We start from the raw sequence: 25910 nt of genomic DNA on the forward strand, positions 1-25910 counted from the left end.
AGGGAAAGCCTGTTGGTGTATGCAGTTCTGCTATTATGCACTTTGGATAGTTCTGCTGATGCTGCCTCCCATTTTGATCTAAAGGTCTTAACTGCTGCTGTTAAAGAGCTCATTGTGCCTGTGATTATGGTCTTTGCAGAAATACAGAAACCACCTCAGGAGCTTTTTTTTAAAGATTAAACCTTCATGGCTCAAGTAGATGATTACACATTGATGTTGTTACTGCAGAAAAAAAGATCAGGCTCTATTTCAGTGTTTCTTTGAACAGTTCCATTAGTTTGGAAGCCTCTCCGAAGAAAACAAGTTGTCGTAAATGTTTCTGTAAAAATAGAGTCACCCTTGTTCCTTTAATGAGAGTTTCCTCTCTAAATTGCAGATGCTGCTTAAGAGAATGTTGTCTAGCATCTTCCTTCCAGGGAATGTGGGATACATAGAGGATCTGATGGCATGAGTGTCTCTGGGGGCAGCCTGGGAAAATGCAGAATACTGTGCCATCACACGCCTCAGTTGAGTTGAGGATACTTCAGTGTTTCTAGATTGTATCATGCATATCTGACTGCATATTTCATGAGATGCATACAATAAAAGGAGATTCAGGAAAACCAGAAAATATTGATCCAAACTGTATGTTGTCATTACCAATTTAGTCTGGAAGACTGCAAAAAAACAAAACCCAACGACCAAAAACAAACCCCATATGAGATTCATAAAATAATTTATTGACAGTAGTTACACATTTTACACAGTTTATTAACACGGGTAAGACCAAAAAATACAAAAATACTCTCAATCTCCCCTCATAATTCAAGTATTGATTCAGGTAAAATGAGAACAGTCTTCAGAGCCTGTCACACCAGTACTCTGATGTTTCAATGTGCGAGGGCACATCGATGTGGAAGACCCCCTGTGGGTCAGATGGAGGAGTCTGAGGAGGACTGTTGACCCCTGAGTCGCTGTCATGATTGGACTGTTTCAGTGTGTATTTCGCCTCCAGTTTCTGGACAGCAGGTGAAGCAGGTAGGGGCGGGGCATCAGCCTTGGGCTTGAAGTTTTTGAAATGTTGCAGATGGACGACCTCCTTGTGCTGTCCCGTGCATGGCAACAGCACAGCGATGTCCTTACGAAACTTGGAGCTCATGCCAAAGTAGATGAGTGGGTTGTAGAAGCTGGCAGACTTGGCAAAAAGACGAGTGATGATGCTGGTTGTGCTTGGCACATGGAAGCCCCAGGCTGACCACATAGACACCACTGCATATGGCGACCAGGCCATGATGAAAGCAGTGCAGATTACAATGGAAATCTAGAGAGGAACATGAGGGAACAATTGTCAGGACTGGAAATAATGTGTGAGGAAGTTTATTACTGAGAGGGCACTTTAAAGAGTCTCAATCAATTATTTTAAACAAACCCTTTGCTATTAACCTACCCTTGTGACATCTCTCTCCACCTTTCTTTGGCGAGTGGTGAGGAAACCATCAGCTGACATGGCATTAGTGCTTTTCACTGTGTTGATGATGGAGATGTAGGAGAAGAGCATGATCATCACAGGAATGAAAAAGCAGAAGACGAGGATGGAGATGATGTAGGACTTGTGGATGGTGGAGTAATTGGCTTTCGACCAGTCCACCTCACAGGTACCATATCCTCGATCTATGAAACATAAGACACGAGGATCAGATTATGGCTCATAAAATAAACATCTCATATTCCCTCCTTTATATGAGATGGGTACATGAACAGACCTGTGTAACTGCCCCAGCCCAGCAGCGGAGCAACAGACCAAAACATCGCTCCAGTCCAAATGCAGATGAGTGATATAGCAATGGTGTTCATACTGATGCAGAAACCTGCAAAAACACAAAACAAAGAAATGCAATACAATGAACACAACACAATAGGCAACCCTGCCTCCCAGAAATCCCCAAATAGTTCAACAGCTGTTTGTGTGTGTGCGGTCTAGAAAGGTTAAATGTGCTGAATTTGGCAAACACAGGACAGAAAAAGTGAGAGGCACTTAAAGATGCAGCATTCTTGCCTTGTTATGAATGTCAGATTGTGACATTTATTGAACAATGAGATCTTTTCTCATATTAGCCTTTGCAAACATCTGTGACTGAAAGGACCTCTGTTGTAAAAGTACACATAGCTTTGTATTCAGGGGGAAAAAATCAATCAGTCTGCTCTGTTTCCAAGCAGAACACACATATCTTATGTCAATACACCATATGTCGAGCAGCACAGTTAGCATACAATCACTTTGTTGCTGTGGGTTACTTGCTGTATTAGCTTATATTGTTGCATGTGCAGCTAGATACCTACATGTTTTACTTAATTTATTTTATTTTCACCTAAAACCACATTGCACTTGTTGGATCAAGTTGTATTCTGGCACATAATGTACATAATTCACTGGATGTTATCCGACATGTACCACCAATGTCAACAGCTTAACCACCGATGTAAAAAAAATACACACACAGGTTTTTTTATGTCTTGTGTTTTGTGAACACTCCAAACACAGACATAATTAAAACATTCTTCAGCATCAATTACACCCGAAAATAGAAAATGTCACCTCAAATTAACTTAATGACATGTTGGCAAAATGTAAATGGAATTACGGGAGACAAGTGGTAACTGTTTCCACGGCTGACGGTAATAAGGTTTCATTAAAACTGAAAAACGCTCTTTCTGTCAGATAAGAACTACAGGAATGTGAGGACGGTAAAGACGCTAGTCAAGAAGCTTTCTTCATTTTTTCTCATTTGAATATGGGATCTAACCTTTGTTTGGGTGGCATCCCTTGATGTATCTGGTGACACTGATTACGGTCAAGGTGTTGATGCTTGCAAGACCAAAGAGCAATGTGAAGAAGCCGTCTACCTGGAAGGAGACAGAAAGAAGGGGTTGGTGAGTCATGACATATCTTCAAAGCATCTTTGGCCAGTCACTTGAGCCTCAGGGTGCTTGTCTAATTGTTCCAGACCTTTATCTTTTGACTTTGTTTTGCTTTGGACTTTATCAGCTAAAGACTCTACAGTTGAAGATCTGACATGTTTCAGACGCTGAACATTTCTGCAACATGTAGGATCAGCACTGGGAAATTAAAATGTAAACCCTCACTGTAAGACATCTATGAAATTCATCCTTATTTCTGTAAAAAGAAGATAGATAACAAGCTTATTCAAACTGCTCAATAAAGCAAAGAATAATGCATTCTAATATTCCGCCCATTGTTTGAAAAGGCAAATGATAAGGCTAATCTTTTAATTGCAGCTCTTCTTAAAGGGAATTATGCTACTGTGTTTCAGTCTGGCTCGATCTCCCTGCTGTGCCATTTCCAGGTGACATGGATCAGTTAAGGTCTTTCACTGATTAGGGTCTTGATCGTCCTTACTTGTAATCCTATTACTGTCCGTCATCACGTTTTTTCACCCTCACATTCTGCAGATTACTGGACTGTCAGTCTCTGGCCTGTCTGGATTTTACCTTGAAACTGGGTTATTGTACATTTAGTGTTTTTAAAGAATTCAGGACCAGGTGCGTAAGGATGGTGGCCTGATGTTCCCTGTTCATCTCAGTCTCTGTCCTGACTGACAAGAAAATATGTTGTGAATCTGGACATTTTGGATCATAGGACAAGTATGTGTAAAGTAATGGCTTGTTGGTGTTCACTGCTTGAACAATCCTTTCTCCAAATTTCCCCTTTCAACATCAAAGAGTCCCACAAGGCTCCATCCTATTCAAAAATATCCTTTCCCATAGGGTGCAAAACACAGGGATCTGGCTCAGCTTGCAAGTGTTCATGTCCCATCATGCTCCATGCAGTAATCTGCTAATGCTTCTCACATGCCTGTCTCCTTCACCTTCCTGTTCCTTCCCTCCTCTATTTCTGTCACTTCTTACTTTTCCCTTGTTTATTCCTGACACCCCCCCCCCCCCCCCCCCCCCCCCCCCCCCCCCTTACTCAGCTCACCACTCTCAGGGGAATGTGAAACAGAGAGGGGCGTACTGCTATCCCAATATTTCTCCTTCACCTGAAAACCTGTGATTGGATGTCTGAGAGATGAGATCACCTCAGTGGCTGCACTGACGTCCAACAGCAGCAGCCCTCTATTTACAGTATCTCTCTCACTCAGATTTTGGGGTTTATGCCTCTGAGACTGAAAGTGTTCTTGTTATACCAGCTTGTTTTTGTATGATTCCTCAGAGAGTTCACTCTCTGCAGCACGGATATCACGGTTTCCACCACAGCTAGCCTTGAGCAAGAAAAATACCCTGGATGAATTCCAACCTAAAGTATGACAACTATTTCATTTCAAGCAGAGGCTGTGGAAGGAGGCTACCAGGAATGAATGGTGCAACTTACATTATAAACAACAACTCATCTTTTAATTTAATACAAATTACTTGTCATAATTTAACAGCGTAAATCACATAATTAAATTATACAACATATCACCACCCTGCGGCTGTGACTGTATTTGTTTCCTGTTTGGTTGTTGACAGGTGCCACGCTGCTTGAAGAGTTTTCCCCCATTTAAAGGCCTCCACAGGGGTAATCTCATTACAGATTTAACCTCCAGCCCACATGGCTACTAGCATAATCCCCTCTACATACACACACACACACACACTCACACACTCACACACATACGCACACTCACGCATTCACACTTTACCGATAGACTTCCACAGATTCTTTTAATGTACTTCATTAATTGGGGATTGGCCAAGAAAGCAGATCATACACACATGTTTTGTTTTGCAAGCTTTGCACAGTCATTACCTTAATAGGCTGAAGTAAATTTAAAACCAACATTCCTGGGATTTGAATAATTGTTAAGATTGTTGTGAAATTAGATCAGATATGGCATAAATATGAACACAAATTACACTTTTAAATGTAGTGCTTTTAAATCAAGTATTTGTGTTTGTGTTGATTTTACCTGGCAAGTCCAAATCCAGGTGATCAGATATCCATTATCCTTGAAGATATTGAATATTTCTAGAATCCCTCTGGAGTAGCCGAATACTGAGATGCTGGCATCAGAGATGGCAAGATTTAAAGTGAGGAAATCTGTTGGCTGAAGTGCTGCCCGTTGTCTGTACAGCACAAACATCACTAAACTGTTTCCAAACCAGGACAGCCATCCTAGGGAGAGACAAACACACAGCATATTTAGTACATACTGAGTGGAACACACATACATATAATGGAGTGTTGTATGGTAACCTTAACATAGTTTAGGAGAGAGTACAGCATGATTTAAAATTCTAGTATAGTCGAGCAGAGAAGTGTATAGTATATAATAGTGGGGTGACGAATAGTAGAGCAGAGTACAGTACAGTATAAAGTAGTAGAGTATTTTTAAGTTTAGTATAGCTAAGTTGATAAGTGTTTGTTATAGAATATTATAGTACAGTTCATTGCTGTATAGTACAGTAAGGTACAGTACAGAAGTGTATAGTATGGTATAGTATAGTATGGTATAGTATAGTATAGTATAGTATAATGCAGTATTATTGTATGCTATTGTGTAGCAGAGTGAACCACATAATTAGCTGAGTTGAGAAGTATATAGTACACGATAGCATAGCATAGCATAGCATAGCATAGTATAGTATAGTATAGTATAGTATAGTATAGTATAGTATAGTATAGTAATAATAGAGTATAGAATAAATTACAGTGTAATAGAGTGGATAGCATAGCAGAATAGAGTCAGCTAGTGCAGAATATAGAAGAGTGCAATACAAAATGTCATAATAGAGCACAGTAGAAAAGTAGTGTATTGTGTAATAGAGTGCAGTAACATAAAGTAAAGAATAGCATGTAGAAAAGATAAGAACAGAGTAGAAAGGAGTAACGTGCTGTTTATAGTTTCTGATCTGTGTCATTGTGTTAGCTGCTTAACTACTCGGTAACTTAAACCTAAATTTTAAATAAAGACTCGAACAGCAGGCATAGTTATGGACGTTCAACATTAAGTATTTTTAACTCCATGTTAGATAACAGTGGTGAGAATCTTTCATCTTTTTATAACTCAGTCTCTGTGTTTAAAAAAATCCCTTGGCTGCATGAGTCGGCGTGGACCAGCAGACAATCAGTGCCACCCACACAAGCCAAACTGTGTCGGCCACCGTGTCAGTGGTGGACTCGCCTTTGGAAACACAAAACAGTGGTTTTTGTTCTTGACAATAACACATGACTCTCTCTTTCTAATACCCTGAACATTAAAGGACAAAAGGCATTCTCAGTGAGAGGTCCTCCCTGAGAAGAGTTATGATTTATAAATGTATTAACTATTAACAATGTATAACACACAACAATATTTAACAGTAGACTTACCTAACACTATCAGGTAGACTCCAATGATAGTCTCTCCTTGTTCGGATAGAGGAGGGTCTGTATGCAGATTGCTAAGGTTATTATTCCTCCATGGAATATTGACAACCTTCATAGGAAAACCCTTCAACGTTATTTCCATGGCCTAAATATGGATACAACAGCATGGACTCTTGCTGTCCTCTACAGTAGCTGTGCTCTCTCTTCTGCTTTCAACAGATACTCCTGTGTTAAACCAGTGGGGATGACTGGTATGTACACTTTAAATCCAGCTTAGATGTAGTCACTAATACCTCACCACTCACTGTCCAAATGATTGTAGCTATAATCCTATTTCTTACCAACTAAGCAGATAGAGATTTTGGGGGGAAATCTTAGCTAACAAGGAAACATCTTGTCAGCTGTCTACTAAATGGGAATACGTTAGGAGGGGTTCCTTTGATCTTAAATTAATTTTAAGTCCTAATACTCATCTCCAGTGAAGACACTTAAGGCCTTCAGGAGAGTCCAAACCTACCAAAATGTCTCCAAATTACACACTGCCATTGGTTAAATGTGTTTATTATTTATCTTCCTGCTGCTGTTTTCTAAGAAAATGTTATGTGAATGCAATTCTGTTTAGCAGCCAATTTGAAAGTTCATGATGTTGGACTTTTCCACCAAGACATCAGGGCAACATTGAAATTAAACGGTATGTCAAACTTTCATTAACATCTTGTAATTACTGAACTAATTACTGAACACAAAATGTTGATAAAAAACATTCCTTAAACTCAATTGGTCTTCAACCACTAAGTGCACAATCCACAATATAGCAAGTGAAATGTCCAAATGCTTTAGCTAAACTTTCTTTCAGCTGATACTTTGGTTCATTTTGACAGCGTTAAAAAAACACTTCATTAAAGATTGATTGAAAAAATGTGAACACAATGAAGATATGTGTTTGATTACACATTGTTCCACATTGTCCAAGTTGCCCAAATGTTGGAGGAACTGTTCAACATTTCTTGCTAAGAGTTAGATACAAGGCAGGAAATCATTGTCTTTAAGTAGAGCATTTCCTTTGCATGTTATAATACAATAATAAAGACACTACAGACCACCATTAGGTCATTATTGTTCATTTATATGGTCTTATTATGGAGTCAGTGTGTAACAGAATTAGTGAACAAGGTCCCATACTGTACTGTATGGTCTGGCAACAATTTACGTTGCCCTAACCATTACTAAAAAAAAAAAGTTTGTATCCTGTACATAACTCATGCTACAATGACTAAGAGTGACTGCCTTATCTCCTGAGGCATGTTCTAGTTTTCACTAATCATTTCCATTTAGGAAGGGTCATACAGGTGAGCGCTTTAGTCCTGTTTGCGTGACTGCACTTCACTAAAATGTACAGCAAAGTCAACTAAAAGTACACTGACGACAGATGTAGATCATATAAAAGAGTGTGAGAAAATGTGTGGCTTGACAAATTCATTGACTCTGATGTAAGTGTGAGAGCATCTGGCGCTTTTACAGTATCACAGTCAGAAACAAAAAGCCATCTATCGAGGAGAAGGGGTGTTTGGGGGACTTCTTTAACACATGCTGGTGCAATTTCATCAATTAAAATCCTTTTGTTCTCTGTAAACGTACAATTGCACCACATCTACCCACCTCCACCCTTCTCCTCTTCACAGTGAGCTTCTCTGTGGCAAAACACCTACCGAAGGGGTAACCTGAACCGCACCCCCCGCCCCTCCTCCTCAGTCTGTGTTTAGATCACAGTGTGCACCTTGTTTCCCTCCTCTGGCCGCCACAGAGCAGTTCTGCCGGCCCTCAGGATGTGGAGGGAAGGGTTGCTGCTGCCAGATGCCTCGGTGCTTCCGAGTCCTCCTCATCAAACCCTTTCTTTGAGCCTCTGAAAGCCAGTCTGGAGAGAGAGAGACGGAGCTGAAGGGAAAGTGAACCTCTGACCCCAACTGTCACCCGTCCAACAGCACACACTGAACCCAGTCATTGCTCACCCCCACCTTCACCCAGAGACGCAGCACGACAAGCTCTGCAGTGATCCCTGTGTGTGCCGCCCGTAGAGTTGAGAGTTTTCTGATGCCTCTGTGGTATGAGTCTACTGGTTAAAGTGGATAATGTGATAATGGCTGTGGGCAGCATCATACAAAAACCTCATAGTGAAACATAGCAGCTCATGTTTTAGTGTTTCCAATGAGAGGTCATGGCATATTGTTCACATAATTTTCATGAATGATCCTTACACATACAGTAGTTAGGAATCCCATCCTCTTACAGTGAAAGTGAAATTAGACCGTTTGGAAGCAAGTGAGCAACACTTGTCGTGCTGTCAGTGTTGAGGACAGCTGCTACTGGGATTACACTGCTAAGGTAAGGCTAAAGGTCAAGGAAGAACCTGCATCCAGCAAGTGCTAAGGACACTGTTAGTAATATCAGGAGACATGAGACATGTGTTTGCATGTAGGTCCATTGACATCCAGACATTTATGCTCTGTTCTCAATGTATTCTTATGTTAAGTTTTACATACGTTAGGTCTGCAAAGTGAAGCATAAAGCAGTGACATGCACTGTACACTGCACAATGCTCAGGTGTTAGCATGTTAAAGACATCAAGATTAGCTTAACTTCTTCTGTATGCTTTGGCATGTGTGTGTGAAGCTTGGCGATCACAGTGGAGCCACAGTAGACCACTGTATCATTAGGCTTATGATGATTACGCTTGCTCTCGCTCTCTCTCTGTCAAGTGAAGCCTGGGATGTGAGGTTGAAAGCTCACAATTTTCCAAATGGAAAATCACAGACACAGATACTATTATGGAGGTATGTGTTAAAGGCTACGAGCTGTCTGAGGGCAACAAAGTCCCTCTTCACAGAGGACATACACCAGGTCAAGAGACCAATAGAGGATCTCCTTAAAAAGGTCTACACACGTTCTCTCTCCATGTCACTAAACTAGAGCGCTCCGACACAGGGACTGCTTGTATGAAGGCTCAACACAGTATGGAGGTAAATGGCTTGCCTGTCATTTTTTTTGGTCAGTCTGTGCATGATATTAGTGACTTATTTATGTCACGTAAGTTACAGCTATTTACACTCATTTGGCCAGCAAGGAGGAAATTTGTTTTGTATGTCTGCTCAAGAAGGTTTGTCAGAGTTTGACTTTTTTTAATGCATTGTCCCTCATATGTGACTGTTGGACCTGTGACAGAGCTTCTTGCCATAAACCTTTAAATTCAGCTCAATGCAGAGAAGTAAGATAATCTACATGAGAAAAGAAAACGTGATACTAAATTGAAAATGTGGAAACATTTCTTCACTCCCCTTGACTCTCTAAACTAATTTACAGGAACATCAAGTTGGCCTACAGGTGAAGATGGCACAGCTCCAGTAACAAAAACCTTAGACCACCACTGCCTGCCCACTATGTGTTCACACCTCTAGTCTCTTAGGGGTGATATTGGATCACAGAGTTGGGCGTCTTCATAGTATTTTTCAAGCGATTGTAAGTTTGATATTTTGCAGTAATACTACACATGGTGTTTTCTTTCATAATTCATGTGATAAATCCGTGTTCCCATCACTGAGCCTGATGACATAATCTGGACAAAATATGGATATTAAACACGATATGTTAGGGAAGAATTAGACAGCTTCTCATAAGGTAAAAGTTTCTGAAATCCATCAGTGAAGTCCACAGTTCATACAGTGACTTTACCACAGGTACAAAGGCTGGACTGTTTCTCCTTTTCCCCCTGCACCAAAACAGTTCCCTGCCTTGATGAGGTAGAGCAGCAGAAATAGAGGTTGCTCTTTAAAATACAATTACTAAAAAACAAGTGCAAGGTGTTACAGATCTTTAGTTTTGTGGTCCAGTTCAGTTTCATGAAATTGCATGCAGGAAAAGAGCACTTTGTATTATTGGTCTTATCTGAAGAGAAAGGGGCTGCACTGTTGTTTTAATACTTTTTGCATAATAGCCTGTACACCATAGGAAAATAATATATTAATTGTTCTGAATGTACTTAATAACTTGTGAAAACAGCCTCTGTGTCAAGCCCAAGGAGCAATGTGGATTGTTTTTTGTGGCTCAAGAACTTTGGCTCTGAACCACATGAAAACATTTATTTAGGCACAGGGTCCAGTTTGCAATTTCTCCTCCGGAGTCTGTTTGTTTAAGCAGGTAACTTATGTAAGTAGGTCTCATTTAGTGATGAATACACACCTCTTCCGACACAGTCGGCACAACAGTTTTGACATGAGTGGATATTTTGCCAAAATATGGAGTGATTTCCATGCGGAAATGTAAATCTGCAAATGAAACTTTACATAACTTAACACAACCGGGCGCAGCATGGACAATATGTTTTTTTAAACACACAAAAAAAGTAATCATTTCCAGGAAAACTTAATTGACACACTTTCTACGTGATGTCTCGCAGACTGAGCCCTTCGCTTCACTGAAGCTTATCTGGAGTAGCTGGCAGTGTTGCAGCCCGGCTTGGCACTGTGGAGAGACTACTGATGGTTCTTTGCTTCAGCCTCCTACTTGGTCTGAATGAAAGGTTTGTGCTCTGACACTGGACCCTAGATACTCTCCTCAGGCCTTCTGGGGATTGGGGAGATTAGTGACCTTGCTCCTCAGAGGAGCTACAGCTGCATGAGCTTGACGATCTATCACATTGCAGATCTCTATAGACATCTTGAGGGAAGCCCACCTGTCCCCCAACCTGAAGCGTTGCAACACATGGGCGCCTTGGTCGATGGTGGAAATAAGTCAACAAGCTTGAAACTGTCAGTTAGGATCAAAGTTACATCAAACAAGCACTACAAATCTCCTTAGAAACGCATGACCCCATTAACGACATAGATGTTCTCAGCTGTCCCGTCTCCCCATCAGGGTCGATGAGTTGACCCATGTGTGACGGGAGGTTATTGGGTCAGACCATTATCCTCTCCCTCAGCAAAAACTTGTTATGCTTAAAGGTGACACTCTTGCTACAGCTGATGACCCGTGACACATGCCTGTTTGGGCCTAATTAAGAAGGAACAAGACAAGTTTCAAACTGACCTGCTAGATGAATGTGGCCTCTCCAAGGCCCCTTTCAATCCTCTGGTCAAGTAATCAATTACTGAGTTTCAGATGTACTTCACTAAACGCTTAAGGAGAAAATGATTGAACCACACATTCACTACACAATCTTAAGTATTATTTGCATGCTAATGAAAAATCTACTACTTTACACATTGTGTTATTTATATGTGGGGCTACAGATGACAAGAACAAAGAAGGCAGTGAACAACTCTTAAGTGTATTGAGTATTTCAGTGTGTCTGATCTCTCCTGACTTGCATGTTTTAGGAATCTGGAAGAACATGCAAACAACAAGACCTTTGTGCTACATCATGGAAAACCTGATACATTTTGCATTGTTTCAATTGATTACACAAAGCTCTACTGATGCCTGTGGAAGAAATTAGGTCACTGTAGTGACAGAGATAGAAAAATACAGAATAGTAACAACAATGCAAAAATTATTTCAACATACAGACATAATGAGGCTAGTGGAAATTCAAATGTGTCTGTTCACATCATACAGTTAATTCAATGGGATTTGTACAGTATGAGACATACTGAGACAATATACTCTTTGTAAGGTGGTATGCAAATATATATTGTTAGCTATTGTTACAGTTATCAGATGCCTTTTTCTTCCTAAGTAGCGTAGGCACTGGCTTATAATTATATGTGCCAAAATAAATTCAGATCAGGTGCAAGAAGACACGTCATTAGTGTACAAAGATGGGTAGGTGCACTCTGTACATGGCAGAAGTAGAGAAGTCTTTTCACCTCCTTTCTCCAGCTAATTTCCATATGTGAAGGCGCAACCTTCTCAAACCTGGTATCACTTAAAAGGAAGCATTTTCCTGACCACCTGGATAACATACCAGATGGTCTGTGTGACTCACTTAAGCGTACAATGTCCAGCTGTAGAACACCTGGTAAGATCTGGTCTTCCACTTAACATACCAGTCACATGGTATTGTATGTTAACAGTTTGTGTCTCAATTAAATCTTCTCAGAAAATCTGCTACTACTGAAAATCTGAGTGATGAAGGATAAAATAAATGTATTCAACCTTGGAGGATCCCAGTGGCATACTTTCCATAAATAATGCCTCCTGGTACTACATCAGCCCAGATATTAATTTGATCACTGTAATCTGTTCCTTGCTCCCAGCGTGTGAAAGCTGGCAGCATGCTAAAGCTAGTGCTTGGGTGCAAATAGAAGCCAAGCAGCTGCAGCAGTTTCTTAGCTGCATGTGATGTCCACAAATTTACATAAACCAGCCACATGCGACTCAAATACTCTTTGCTTGATGGTCATTAATGCTCTGTCAAGGTTTTTAAATACAGGTTTGACTGTGGTAATAAGCTCTGTGGCTATATATGCCACATGATGCCAGGTATCAGTATTACCATTGGGAACATTGCACAGGTTAATTCACACTTTACTCTAATTACACAGTGATTTACACAGGATGCTGCGATGGTGCACATTAAACTTTATAACCCTTGGTGCTGCTTTACTCTGATATATCTAATAATCACTGCAGTCATTCACTGGCTCTGGTTTTCTTCCTGTTCCATGAGAGGCAGTGTCTCAGTTTAAAAGTACTGGCAGATGCAGCTCTTCCTGTGACTCAGTCCTAGTGTATTTCTCCTCAGTGAAGTCTATTCTCAAGTTCAATTGGTCGTTGACGCTTTCAGACAATGTTTACCACAAAGTTCAGGTTACTCAGGGAATTACCGTGAAAGCCGATGTGATACATTTGAAAAACAACATCCTCAGAGTGACCTCATTCCCCTGTCCCATCCCCCAGTAGATTGCACCTCATGGTCTAATTCTGTGGATAGGGAGACATCTGTTAAAGAGGTCATGTGACAGAGGTCAAGGTCTGCTCCATGGTTGAGTACTCCTGGGCGTCAGGTCCAGTTTCAAGGTCCAGGTTTCATTGCAGACTCTGATCTAGACTCAGATAGTGTGGGTCCCTGCTGATTGTTGGAATTAAAGAAAGCAAAAAAGGAGCAATTTCTGGAAATACAAAGTACTGTAAAGAGTTCTTTATTCCACAAACCAGTGTTGTGGTTGCCAAAAATATAAATATTAACATGTTGGCTTAACAATTTCAAGGATTTTGACCCCAAGGGAATCTTCCTAATCATGTCAAGCTACCCCACAGAGCCACAAATCGACACAATGCACCACAAACTACAAAGTAAATAGCACAAAACTGTGTGTTGTATTGTATTGTGTTGCGAGTGGCGCTGTGAGAACCTGTGAGATGCTGTAGGACACAGAGAGATGAAAGAGCTCCAGGCCTGTTCCTGGGCGTGTGGCCAAGACAGTCTGCTTTGAAACATCCTGATGAAACTAAACCTCACTGTAGGCATGTTTCACCGGGACGTCTTTGATAGATTTTGATGTCCTGCACGAATGGACAGGAATGCGTGATTAAATGTCAGAACACAGTATGTTGCATGCACTGTGATAAATAGGTACAGATGAGATATATCAAATGATAGGTCTCTATCATGAGGGGATGCAGACAGCAAAACATATGAGCTTCTATATTGTCTTTTTCCATAAATAAGCTATTTTGGTATATTTTATTCAGATCACAGGAGGAGACTTAAAGTGTGGTAACCAGCAGGCAGAGCATGCCAACATGTCCAGATCTGCAAACCTGTGACTCTGCAAACTGCTTCAGTCCTTTCAGGTCTAATGCTAATGCCAGTGCAGGAATGTGTGTTTTGCGTAACTCTCTCAATACCTGCCAAAGCAAATCATATTCAAGAACCTACATTTAATTGCTTTAATCTTTGTACATGCCTATTCTACCACATACAAAAGAGTGTTTGTAAAAGAGCAGCTGTGTGAGCTTTGTGATCCAGATTTTAAAGACTTAAAAAGCCATTATGTTGTGATTTTGTATGGCTGCTATCATGGCCAGTTCGCTCTTGCATAAGAGATGTTTTGATTTCAGTTGGACTTCTGGGTAAAATTAAGCAAGAAGATAATTAATTTTATCAAGAAGAAAATATTTGCTCTTTCTGTGTCAACCCAGTCTGTTTGTTTAATTGGCATCAATGGATGGCAATGTCAGTCAGTTTGCCCAATGCTTTGGTTAAGAAATTTAATTATACATTAATTAATATTGAACAGGTTGATGTAAACTTTGGTAATGACATTCAGTGAGTGGTACTAACCTTTATCCCCCGATTCATGCAGCATCATTGTCAGGCCAAAATTTAAAAATGTCCGATCCTTTGGCTACAGAATAAATTCCTACAGAACTAATGCCATTATCATCAGCTGTACCTTGTCTTGTGTGTGTGTGTGTGTGTGTGTGTGTGTGTGTGTGTGGGGGGGGGGGGGGGGGGGGGGGTCGTCCAGCCCAGTCTTCCAGTGTCAATGTAGAGCACTCTGCTTTTTCCTGTGCAAGTTCACTTAAAGTGCAGCTGAAGTTCATCATCACTGTCGATCTGCTAAGTGACTATGACACTATGATAACATATAACTATCATCACCTGTAATATGATAAAATATGATCACCATCATCACATCATCTTTTAAAAACATTATGTTTTATTCCTGAGCTGGAGAGCATGGTTCACACTAAAGTGTGAGATGGGAATGGACTGATAGTGTAATAACTGCACAGTGAACCTGACCGGGGTCAGAGGTGGAGCTGAACTCACCACTCCTGTCCTCACATGAATGACCCAAGGGAAGGGCAACAAAGAGATAAAAAGGGGTGGACAAGGGGAGTGGGAAAAGCAGAATGACAGACAGACAGAGCATTATTCTTGTAAAAAAATGCTTTGCACTTTCACTTTACATCAAGAGTTTTGGCTGCACATGAGCTGAAGGAATGCACCGCCGGGCAGCCTGCAGCTCACCTTGACAGTGCACCGTTCCCCTCAGCATCGTCCCTCCTTTCCTCCATGCCTCAAACCCACGTCTTGACATGTCCACCTCAGTCCAAGTCCAGTATGTAGCCTAAGCATGATCTAAAAATGAGGAGACACCGAGGAAAGAAATCACTATTCTCCTCCAATTAATACAGACATATAGCCGTATTTAGCTTTTACAAAATGGAATCCTAACCATCCGGATATGAGACTGAAAACAGACCTTTGTAGCGATGTGCTGACAAGCAGGACTGACAGATGTTAAGTCTGATACATCTGCACAGTTTCTATGAAGTGAAGAGGGTTTAGCTCCTGATCACCGCACAGAGGTTATTGAGATTAATGGCTTTGCAGGTCATGTGCAGGCATGACAGAGAGTTCACTTCCCTCTGTCCACCACAATCTTTTACAGCTTTGTGGCTGCAGGCTGCAGTGGGAGAGAAAATACATGAACTTAGATTAGTTCACTTCAGGGCATGAAAACATGGGATATATTCAGTGTCAAAGAACTTTTTGAAAAACACCATCATGTGGCCTTAAACAATATCCCCTCCCTCTGCTGATCAGTCATCTACAGACGTTAAAAAATGTTGTTGTTTCACAAGCTATTTCCCCTCTACTCCTTGGAAAATGGTGTTGGCTTCCCAAATTAGATGGTAAGGGTGTAAGACCAGCTATTACTGACCTCACCACAGACCTATCACACTGCTTGAGTGAAAATTGAACAGACACACAATCAGTGGTTACTGTAAAGTACAAATCAGGGAGTATAAACAAACTAAAATCTCTTTGGAGCTCCTGAAGACCACATGTCTTATTTTTTGCTATGGTGCAATGAGATCTTGAACTTGGAGTGCATAGGTTTCACAATTATCATGTCCCCAATGCTTATATCTGTCATATCTGACCATCATCTGGATCTAAAAATGAAATGCATAGTCTGCCCTGAGTTAAACCAATGCATCTAGTGGCATTTAGTGAATAAGTTGTCTGTATTTGAAGGATTAAAATAAAAGTACTACCTTAGAAGTATATTGATGTCTGTGATGTGTGTCATTCTGTGAAATATGCTGATTTGCTGTCTTGCCCAGAGTCAGATGACAAGTTCGACTCATCTACTGTTAGCTTAGCTTGGCAAAAAGATTGGAAACCCAAAAACAAAAGACTAGAAATGATATGTTATGGTTTTACAAAATGATGTGCTGGTCAGTCTGCTGAATATAAGTGGCAACTTGTCCTGGCCAAGACACTGTCTGGCACATAATCCCAATACAACCATGTGCACTTTTTAAATTTCAGTATCTGTATGGATTAAACAAACTAAGATATAATGTGTAAATTAGTGAGCTTTAGAGTTGCCGATTGGTGGATTTTGTTAACTTTTCACAGAGCCAGACTAACTGTTTCCAACTGTTTCATTTATGCTAAGCTAAGCTAACCAGCTGTTGGTGGTAGCTTCATGTCTATCATGCACACATGAGAGCACTATCAGTCTCATCTAATTCTCAGCAAGAAAACAAAAATGCATACTTCCACAAATATTGAAATATTCCTTGAAGTGTTTTTTTTTTTTTTAACATTCTTTTTTATTTCTGTTCAGTTTGGACATTACAATTTGAACATATCTGAGACATTTTTTTACATTAAATGTAGTAATCGACACACAATTACAAAACATCAAAAAATAATAAAAAAAACAAGACACAAAAAACAGTGTAACGTATAATGAGACAGTCAGACAAATAGACAAATAGAGACAAAACAATAACAATGAACCCAATAAAAATAATAATAATAATAAATTAAAAAAAATAAAAATAAAAAATAATTTCCTTGAAGTGTTTTAAACTTCACATGAGATAGGTGAGTTTTCCTTATTTCTCCAAGCTAAGGCTGATATGGAAACATACCAACACCCCATTTTTCCACTCTCACACACCCACAGATACACACACACCATAAATAAACAGAGCAAGAAAAATAAATGTTCTCATAAAAGACAGATGTTGCCATTGGATACAAGATTAGACTCGGCTTCTAGCCTCCCATGAGACAGAAAGATAACACTCCCATGGTAAATGAAGTTATGTATTGGGTGTGCAGAGCAGTGGAACAGTAGCAGCCAGTGCTGGAAAGTGGACACAACTCAGCCCTGAAGGCTTTCCACTGTGCAAAGCACTGAATCACATCTTTAAACCAAGGGTGATGAAAGGGCCAGATCCCAAATTTTGAAGGAAATCCCCTTCCACCAGTTCAACAATTTACAATCAGGCTTTTCTTAAAAATACTCAAGCTCTCAGCCACTCTCCAGAATAGCGCTACACACAGTCAGTGTACTGTCTTTTGAATTTTTTTTGTGTCTAATATAACACTGTGGGGAAGGGCTATAGACACATTATATTTGGATTATAATTAATATCTCCACAGACTCAAAGAATAATCCCTGCAGCTCCAGACACCTTAAAGTGAGACACGTGCACATACCATAACAAAACTCTACCATCCACATACTGTTTTCATAATGGGCCACTTGAAGAAAAACTCACTGTTTGCTCAGTCAGTGAGCGGTCCTCCCTGTGTTGACTATTATTCAGCTCTCTACAGGGTGGGCTACTTCACTGGAGGTATCAAATGATCACCTATTCTGTTTTCCCTTGAGTGGATGTAGTGGTCAAAGCATCAATGAGCCACTGTGGAGGTGCGAGCCTCTGACACGCAACCAAAAAGGGAAGCTGTCAATCATCTGCAAGGTTTAAACCACCTCAACAATGCTCTGTCTTCCGTCAGCTAGAAAATTAATTTAAAGCACATTATATACATCTGATATTTGCTTTCTACTGTAATTACAGATCCTTCAAAAAGTAATTACCTGCAGGAATGTTGATATGAGGTGATTAGCTAATTATACCACCTGTAGGCATTCATTTAATACTCACACATGTATGCCGAAAGGTGGCAAAATAACGCAAGTGAACGGCCATGCAACTGGTCTGTCATAAAGACCATTTGTTTACTGTGTAGGATGCTCTCAGTGAAGAGTAAACAGAAAAAAAGGTGATGACTAAACCCTAATTCTCCTAACACTCTCCATTCCTGTCTGACATCATGAAAGAATCTCTTCAGTCATGACAAGTTGAAAAAATACACTCCATCCAACATCTCTCCCTCGGGGGAAAGAGAGTAGTCCTAGGTGTGGTTGCAGCCCTGGAAGCGAGTGTTTTGCATGCCTTATTCCTTCTTTCTGATGGCCTAGAACAGCATGAAAAACACAAGATGTCTCAGGACAACCTTGAAAAACCAAATTAATTGCATTAAATGTTTGCATTTGCAGAGTCTGTAAACATGCTGCTTGGCCACATAGACCACAGGCAACACCACCAGCTAACCATAGGAAGGCCCTTTGGGAGAAAAGTTGTATTTAAGTTGAATTTTTAGTGGAAGAATTTGGAGTGCACTGAAAGATCTATGACCACACGCATTTACTAAGCCGAAGTCTGCTATTCCCAGACAGCTGGTGACCCTTGCTCATGTTAAATCTCTAGCCTTGTTATTAACTGTTGGCTGGTTATGGGGTCTCAACCACAACCCTGCATAATGTAACTTCAACACATGACCCTCTCTCTGAATCACCTCAACCTACATGCATGTGCATAAAAACACCAAGGCTCCTATTGTACAAGTGTAACTATCTGGCATATCCAAAACTGCAAACATAATCTAATCTGTCATTCAACCTGACAGCTAACACAGCAGAACAAGGACTTAATTCTCATTAATAACAATTTACTGCATTCCTCACATCTGTGCTTGCAGGCAAAATATATGTTGATTCCAGACGCAGCTTGAAAGAAGAGTCGTGGAAAGAGGCAAAAGCAGGACTGCAGCACCATCTACCTACAAGACTGAAGCATAGGACTAATCTGTGTATGGTGGGAACAGTGGAAAAATAAGGCTGGAGAAACTTTTTCAATGGATTTATTCATGCATGATAAAAAGTGGAAAGCCATTACAGTTCAGAGTCTTTTCAGCTAAATATCATACATGTTTTTGGGGCAACACAACAATTCATTAGGTTTTCTATTTTCAAATACAATACAAGTATTTGTATCTACAAGCTGCAAACACATTTACACTTAATATACAAAAGCACTCATTTTGGAAACTTTTTCCAATTATTATCATTCTTGCATGTGCACAAATACAGAGAGCACTTGCTATACCATCAACATGTCAATGCATCAGGCAAATAATGGATGTGAAAAAATCATCCAGTTAATCAGGCAATTTCACAATTTGTCAGGATTAACAGAAACTTGGCGGCAAGAGAAAGATCACTTGTCGTTTTTCAAGACATTCTTAAAAATAATGGAGTAAGACTGTTTGTGGAGAGTAATAATACAGTAGAGAAACTCATAAAAATCTTATACCATTTCTTTTATTATTAAATATTATTCTTAGCATTATTAAAATAGGGAAGTTAGGCACAGGTAGAGATAAGTGCTCCATTAACAATGTTAATGTCTTTCACCCGTACAGTAAACCAGTAAAAATTGACTGTTACTTATTTCAGTTTCAGATTTTTTAGGAGTGAAAACGAACTACTAGGTTCAAAAAGTTGTTGTGTCACCAAAGTCTCTGTTCCATTTGACATACATGTCAAGAGTCGCTGGGCTAACACTGGGCTTAATGCGCTTCAGGGAATCCTCAAAGTCTTTCTTCTTGATGTTTCGCATCTGTGAATACATACAAGAGTATATTTGTTTAGGTAAATACACAATTACATTACATAACAGCAAACAGGTGCAAAGAAGATATATGCAGCACTGTATTTTAACAGCTTTATCTCACCTCACTAGCAGCCATATTTCGGACTTGGTCAGGTCTCAATTCTGTACAAGGGACAGTGTTCACATTAAAATGATCAAGCGTGGCATGAAACTAAAATATAAGTACATAAATTAAATGTGATCAAAGGGTCTTACCTCTGATTGGCCCAAGTGCGGCATCTTTGGCTAACGCTGTCAGATCACTCCCTGAATATCCTGCAGACGCTCTGTCAAGTTACACATCCGCAAATTAATGCAAGTTAACATAAAAATGGAGGTGAAATGGCTGCATGTCGTGTAAACGTGAAACTCACTTTGCAAGGAAGGTCAGCTCATTTTTTGTCAGTGGATTCCCGTGTTTTCCCAAAAGATTTGTCAGCAGCGTCAATCTTGTCTGGAGGGACGAGAGTAACATTTAAAAACTCAGTAATTCTGCACCATTCACATCTCAAAGCTGAAAAAAGACGCTAAAGTTTACACAGCAAATACCTCCTCATCCGGCAATGTCACATAGACCCTTTTCGGAAATCGCCTGCAAAATAAACACAGGAGAAAAATGTTGGTGACCTTGTACAAAAAAACAAAAAAATCAATAATAGTATTATGAGTATATTACAGCATGTAGGGTTACATGATATACCTCAGAACTGCTTCATCAAGTTCCTGGGGCCTGTTGGTTGCTCCCATTACCAGCACCCTGTCATCCCCTCCTGACTGCACCTGAAACGAAGAAAATAATGTGAAAATAATACCATTGCACTCTGGGATAGCGGTGACTTTAGCAGCATGAAGATGAAATTTCAAAAGACTTTATAAGCATGACAGCACTACTGCTCTTACCCCATCAAATTCAAGGAGGAACTGGGTTTTTAATCGACGTGAAGCATCATTTTCTCCCTCCCTCCGTTCACAAAGCAAGCTGTCAACTTCATCTGAACGCAAAATGAAAACAAAGCTCAAAGTGATACTCTAAGTTAATGTGATTAAGGTTAGTTATGGGCTCAAATGTGGTGTTTTGGAACACATCTGGTCTATAAATACAGTAATACAAACCAATGAAGATGATAGAGGGCTGCAATTCTCTGGCGACTGCAAACAATGCTCGGACAAGCTTCTCACCCTCTCCCACCTGTAATAAAGATGACATAAAGGTTAAATAAAGGCCCAGTTTGCCTACACACTAAATTTGGTGCATTGTGGAGACGTACACCAACAAATAGAGCACTTAAAATTCCTACTATTGCACAAGGATCCGACAGTGTCCCCAACTTAGACTACTATCTTTACATGTTTGAAATTGTGAAATTCGTTTGTGAATGTATGTAAAGGCCTATAATCATTAACAATTGACTTGGAGGAGATAGGTGCAGTCCCCTCCTGCTCTCTGTCATCACAAATCGTGTTTTAATGCAGACAAATTCCCAATATAGCTATCCCATTTACATATTTTTCTTGTTTCTGTTGCCAGATCAGGAACGTATTACATTTGATAATGGTTCATAAATACTATACCAAGCCGCTGAGATACATGCAGAGTGCATCTGTTAACACATCTAGATGAGCTGTAAACATGAATGAATACTTGAAAATAACAAAACAACTCAACAAACCAACTACATTATGCAATAAAACCTTTTCTGAAATGTTTCCAGTAGACATTGAAACCGCAACGGATCCTTGACTGAGTCAGAAAATAGCAGGTTGCTGTGTACATTTGTTGTTACGGCACCAACTCACATATTTAGAGGTCAAACTGGCAGCACTGATGTTGAAGAATGTGGCGTTTGACTCGGCTGCGACTGCTTTGGCCTGTAAGAGGAAGTAAAGGTGATTCAACTGATAATAACTGAGCTGTGGCCATCAGCAGCTACATGCAAACTATAAAGCAGAGTTTGAGGTGAATTTTTCCGTTTCTTATGGTGGAGAGAACATTTAACTCACCAGCATGGTTTTCCCATTTCCAGGCGGGCCAAATAAAAGCAAACCACGTGCTGGAGCTCTTAGACCAGTAAAGAGCTAAAAATGTGAGAAAGAATTTAATGTGAATCTGTAAGCATGAAACACTGAAACCAGAGACCACATCATTGTTTATATAATAAGCCAACACCTCTGGTCTTAAGGTAGGAAGGATGACGATCTCTTGAAGTGCTTGCTTGGCCAGATCCTGTCCCGCAACGTCATCAAAGGACACAGACGCTCCACTGCAATGAACAGAGCAAGACCCTTTAAATGCAGCACAGGTTTGTTTTAGACGTGCATTTAACCGACACAAAAATATGAAAGTGTAGCTTTGCGTCTACGTACCTGTCAACTATTTCATTCAGGATCAAGGTGGCCAGTTTGCTGTCCACATTCTTAAAGTTTCTCATATCTGTCCTTCTGGGCTGTCTTTCAGGTTTTCCATTTTGAGCTCTTCCAGCCCGTGGGGTCACCTATACAGCAACCAAACCATGCAGAAAACATTACACCCTAAATCATAATCAGAGATCTTGAAATAGCAACTTGACAACTGAAATTGATTAAACAGATCACCTTCAGATCAGTGGACCTTGATGGCATTCTGGCAGCAGAGGGCCTGATGTTACTGGACACACCTCGAACTACAGGCTGGGTTTTGGAAGCAGGCTTTGGCTCAGGGGGGGTCAGATTTGAAGCCCTCGGGGGATCACTCCTCTTTTTAGTTGCCAATGTTGCCTCTGTAAAAACAAGAGTAGTGTTGATCTTTAATATCGAGTTTCTCTTAAGAAATAATCATTTTGGTAAAACTGTTCAACTGGTAGCGTCTAATGTGACATTTTTACCTCAGTGGTCAGTAGATCAGAGTTTTACTAGCACCTTGTATATTTTCACTGGCCCGGCAGCTAAAATATCAAAATTACTTTTTTCCCATAATTTTGGTGATATATTCACTGTGGACACAACAGTGATGTTACCTTTAGATTTGGTTGTTTTCCTTCAGTTATGGATATGTGATGTCAAGCAAGCCTGATGATGGGTTGCCCACCATCTGCTTGGCTAGCATACACTGCTTGTGCTTTCTACTTTTGTCATGCCTGTCGAGAGCATGTTTTCAAGCATGTTAATAAAAAACTAAAACAAACAGGCTCGATCGGCCTGTGCAGGAAATTACTGGCAAACTGTACAAAACATACCATAGTCGCTGTTTCCCACATATACAAATTCCCTCTTTCCTTTCATAGTCTCATATGTTTCTTTTGAAGACATTACTTCGTTTAAGTACGGATAAAGTGTATGTATAAAGAAAACTGGAAACAGTGTTGGACGCAGGGCTCTGTTAATTCCTACAAAAATTTGACCTCCAGGTATAAAATATCTTGGATCTCCCAAGTTTGTGTGGCCCATACAGCAGACGCACCCGATACTGTCCCCACCTGAGCCAGCTAACTGCCTGTTTAGCCCTCCGCTAACCTGAATGGGGTTAAAATGATTCAATTGTGCAGCTCTTCTAGACTTTCCAAATGATATTGGACTTAATGGATCACATTTGGATGGTGAAACTATCTTTATACGGGGATGTGACTCTAAAAAAAATGTAACTGCTTATTATACAGATGACCCTTTCAGAATTAAGTCTATGCAAAAAAGTATTTTTGGGCCAGTGTACAGTGTCACATGATAGACATGGAAATTGAAAGTTTAGCCACTATGACAAATATGCTTTAAAGCCTAGAGCCGTTCCTGGGGGCTTGATGAAGACAAGTATGATGGATGAATGACACTAGGTTGGGAAAGGCTGTGGTTAAATAGACTTACCCGTGACCCTGATTGACCAATCAAGTTGCCCTGCATAAAGTTTTAGTGGGTTGGGCATACATCCATGACCCCAAGCCCCTCAGGCTATCAGTTATGTCAGACCCAGATAACCAAGGTGTCATTTACCTAACAAAGCAAGCCTGTCTCTTGCCATGGTGAGATTGTTGACCATTTTATCTCGGAGTCTCTTTGCCCGGTCATGTTGCTCTCCTGTTAACAAAACACTGAAGTTAGAGTAAAGGATGTCAACACTGCACTCCATGTTCATTGTGACTATTGTTTGCATGTTACCTTGTCCTGTGATCTCCACTGCTATTCCCCTTTCAAGCTCAGCAATCCCTTTCCTGTACCACTGCGCAGCCACCCCCTTGTCTCCTGTCACCGCAGAGAGGAGCGGGGTTAGTGTGAGCAGCTGTCAAACACACTACAATATGTTACAACTCATGATAATCACTAGAAACAAACCTGTATCATCTTCATCGATCTTCAGAGCCTTAGATATATGCTCAAACGCCTGCTTGTGGTGGTTTTTAATAACTTCGCTGGTGTCTTTGGCTTTACTTGCGTTTGTTTTGACCGACATTGCTCCCTCGTTTGTCTGCTTGCTCCTAACGTTGGTAACGTTAGCCAAGTTATGAAACACGATACGGTGAAATTAAGCTTTTCATTCGCTTTTATCAACCGGTCGAGCCGCAGTTTAAGGTTTGGAAAACAACAGTTTTGCTACATATGACACAGAAATCGTGATGCCTCATCACAATACAAATATTTCAACGCTTGCTTCCGCTTTCGCGTGTGCCGTCCGCTAGGTTAGACAGCAGTCCCCGCCCTCCTGTTACGCTCAGAAGTAAAAACAAGGAGAATGACTTCCGGTAGATTTTCAGAATGAAAGCAACAACCAAACAGCTTAAAGAAACTTAGAAAAGATATATTTGATAAGTTCTTATATAATACAACTTGTTCTTTAAAAAAAGGAACACTCATTTCAGCCATATGGTTCAGCAGTAACATCTAGTTTAGACCTCTTGTTAAGCATTCAGACCTCTTGCATAAAAATAATAGCAAATGGCTAAAGTTACACTGCCCTTATTGTAGGCTACTGTGTGTGTAACTTCTGGCAGTAATAAAGTAGGATAATAAATAAGACAGAATTAAAATACAATATACCAATGTGAACACATTGTGATTGATATGTGCACAGTATGATTCACACTGATGCTAATTGACCTTAGATCAGTGGTTCTCAAACTTTTTCATGTCAAGGACCCCTAAACGGACACAAATTAGACCATGGACCCCCAAATGATAAGATGTTGCCCCAGGCTACCCCATGAAATAATACTTTTATTTTTAAATGTTTTATTTCAGAAAGTGTATGAAACCCATGACCAAAACCATCATACATTCTGTCATTATGTTACTTATGAATAGAGTTACAGAAAAATAAATGATTCCCATTTTTGCTAGGAACCCCCTTAAGGATCCACTTTGAAAACCACTGCCTTAGATTGATCAGACCAATATATGACCTCTCCCAAGGCTAACAGAAACAGCATTCACAACAACATATGCTGCTGAGAAGTTGTCACATGACATTATCAGCTTTGATAATGTGCAAATTTAACAATACAACATGCTGAACTGTTACAATCTGAGAGAGTCCCCACCATAAAATCACTACTTTTATAACACACAAACACAAACCAATGTAAAAAGTCACGTCGGTCCTCCAAAGTCAGCTATACTACAACTGTTTTGTCAGTTGTACAGTCCCCTTTTAATACATGGCTAGATATTTCAACAATGATTCTTAAGCAAAAATAAAACTAAATGATAAATGTTGTGAAACCTGAAGACACAATTATTGACAGAGTGTCTATGTATATCAGTTTTAGAATTTGTGTTGCAGTTGTTTAACAGCCAACATTGAGCGATCCTTGATTTTTCTGAAGACAGAGGTTTATATTATTGTAAGTCA

General features: G+C 40.1%; 2 protein-coding genes across 2 annotated transcripts; both read right to left on the reverse strand.

Moving 5' to 3' along the window:
- Nucleotides 1–838: 838 nt before the first annotated feature.
- On the reverse strand, nt 839–6491 carry LOC133992160 (opsin-5-like). The gene is made up of 6 exons (XM_062430862.1): nt 6353–6491; nt 4950–5155; nt 2784–2883; nt 1743–1847; nt 1427–1650; nt 839–1300 (listed from the first exon to the last, which is right to left on the reverse strand). The coding sequence occupies exons 1-6, from the start codon at nt 6489–6491 to the stop codon at nt 839–841; spliced, it is 1236 nt and encodes a 411-aa protein (XP_062286846.1).
- A 12809-nt stretch (nt 6492–19300) lies between these two features.
- On the reverse strand, nt 19301–24725 carry LOC133991666 (spastin-like). Its single transcript, XM_062430154.1, has 16 exons — nt 24398–24725; nt 24224–24307; nt 24059–24142; nt 22691–22854; nt 22463–22590; nt 22266–22359; nt 22100–22174; nt 21896–21967; nt 21212–21287; nt 20999–21090; nt 20799–20878; nt 20648–20690; nt 20473–20552; nt 20315–20385; nt 20181–20221; nt 19301–20065 (listed from the first exon to the last, which is right to left on the reverse strand). The coding sequence occupies exons 1-16, from the start codon at nt 24513–24515 to the stop codon at nt 19940–19942; spliced, it is 1428 nt and encodes a 475-aa protein (XP_062286138.1). The 5' UTR covers nt 24516–24725; the 3' UTR covers nt 19301–19939.
- Nucleotides 24726–25910: the final 1185 nt, after the last annotated feature.

Source organism: Scomber scombrus, chromosome 12 (assembly GCF_963691925.1).
Source record: "Scomber scombrus chromosome 12, fScoSco1.1, whole genome shotgun sequence".
Classification (NCBI taxonomy): Eukaryota; Metazoa; Chordata; class Actinopteri; order Scombriformes; family Scombridae; genus Scomber; species Scomber scombrus.

What these genes read in the sequence shown, in the direction of transcription:
- LOC133992160 (XM_062430862.1), bottom strand. Translation starts at nt 6,491, where the DNA reads ATGGAAATAACGTTGAAGGGTTTTCCTATGAAGGTTGTCAATATTCCA. An exon ending in CCTGGATTTGGACTTGCCAG is followed by an intron (nt 2,884 to 4,949) that starts GTAAAATCAACA and finishes GTCTCCTTCCAG; the next exon opens with GTAGACGGCTTCTTCACATT. An exon ending in GGGATGCCACCCAAACAAAG is followed by an intron (nt 1,848 to 2,783) that starts GTTAGATCCCAT and finishes GTGTTTTTGCAG; the next exon opens with GTTTCTGCATCAGTATGAAC.
- LOC133991666 (XM_062430154.1), bottom strand. Translation starts at nt 24,515, where the DNA reads ATGTCGGTCAAAACAAACGCAAGTAAAGCCAAAGACACCAGCGAAGTT. An exon ending in CCAGTTTGACCTCTAAATAT is followed by an intron (nt 21,288 to 21,895) that starts GTGAGTTGGTGC and finishes TCTTTATTACAG; the next exon opens with GTGGGAGAGGGTGAGAAGCT. An exon ending in TCCTCCTTGAATTTGATGGG is followed by an intron (nt 20,879 to 20,998) that starts GTAAGAGCAGTA and finishes TCTTCGTTTCAG; the next exon opens with GTGCAGTCAGGAGGGGATGA.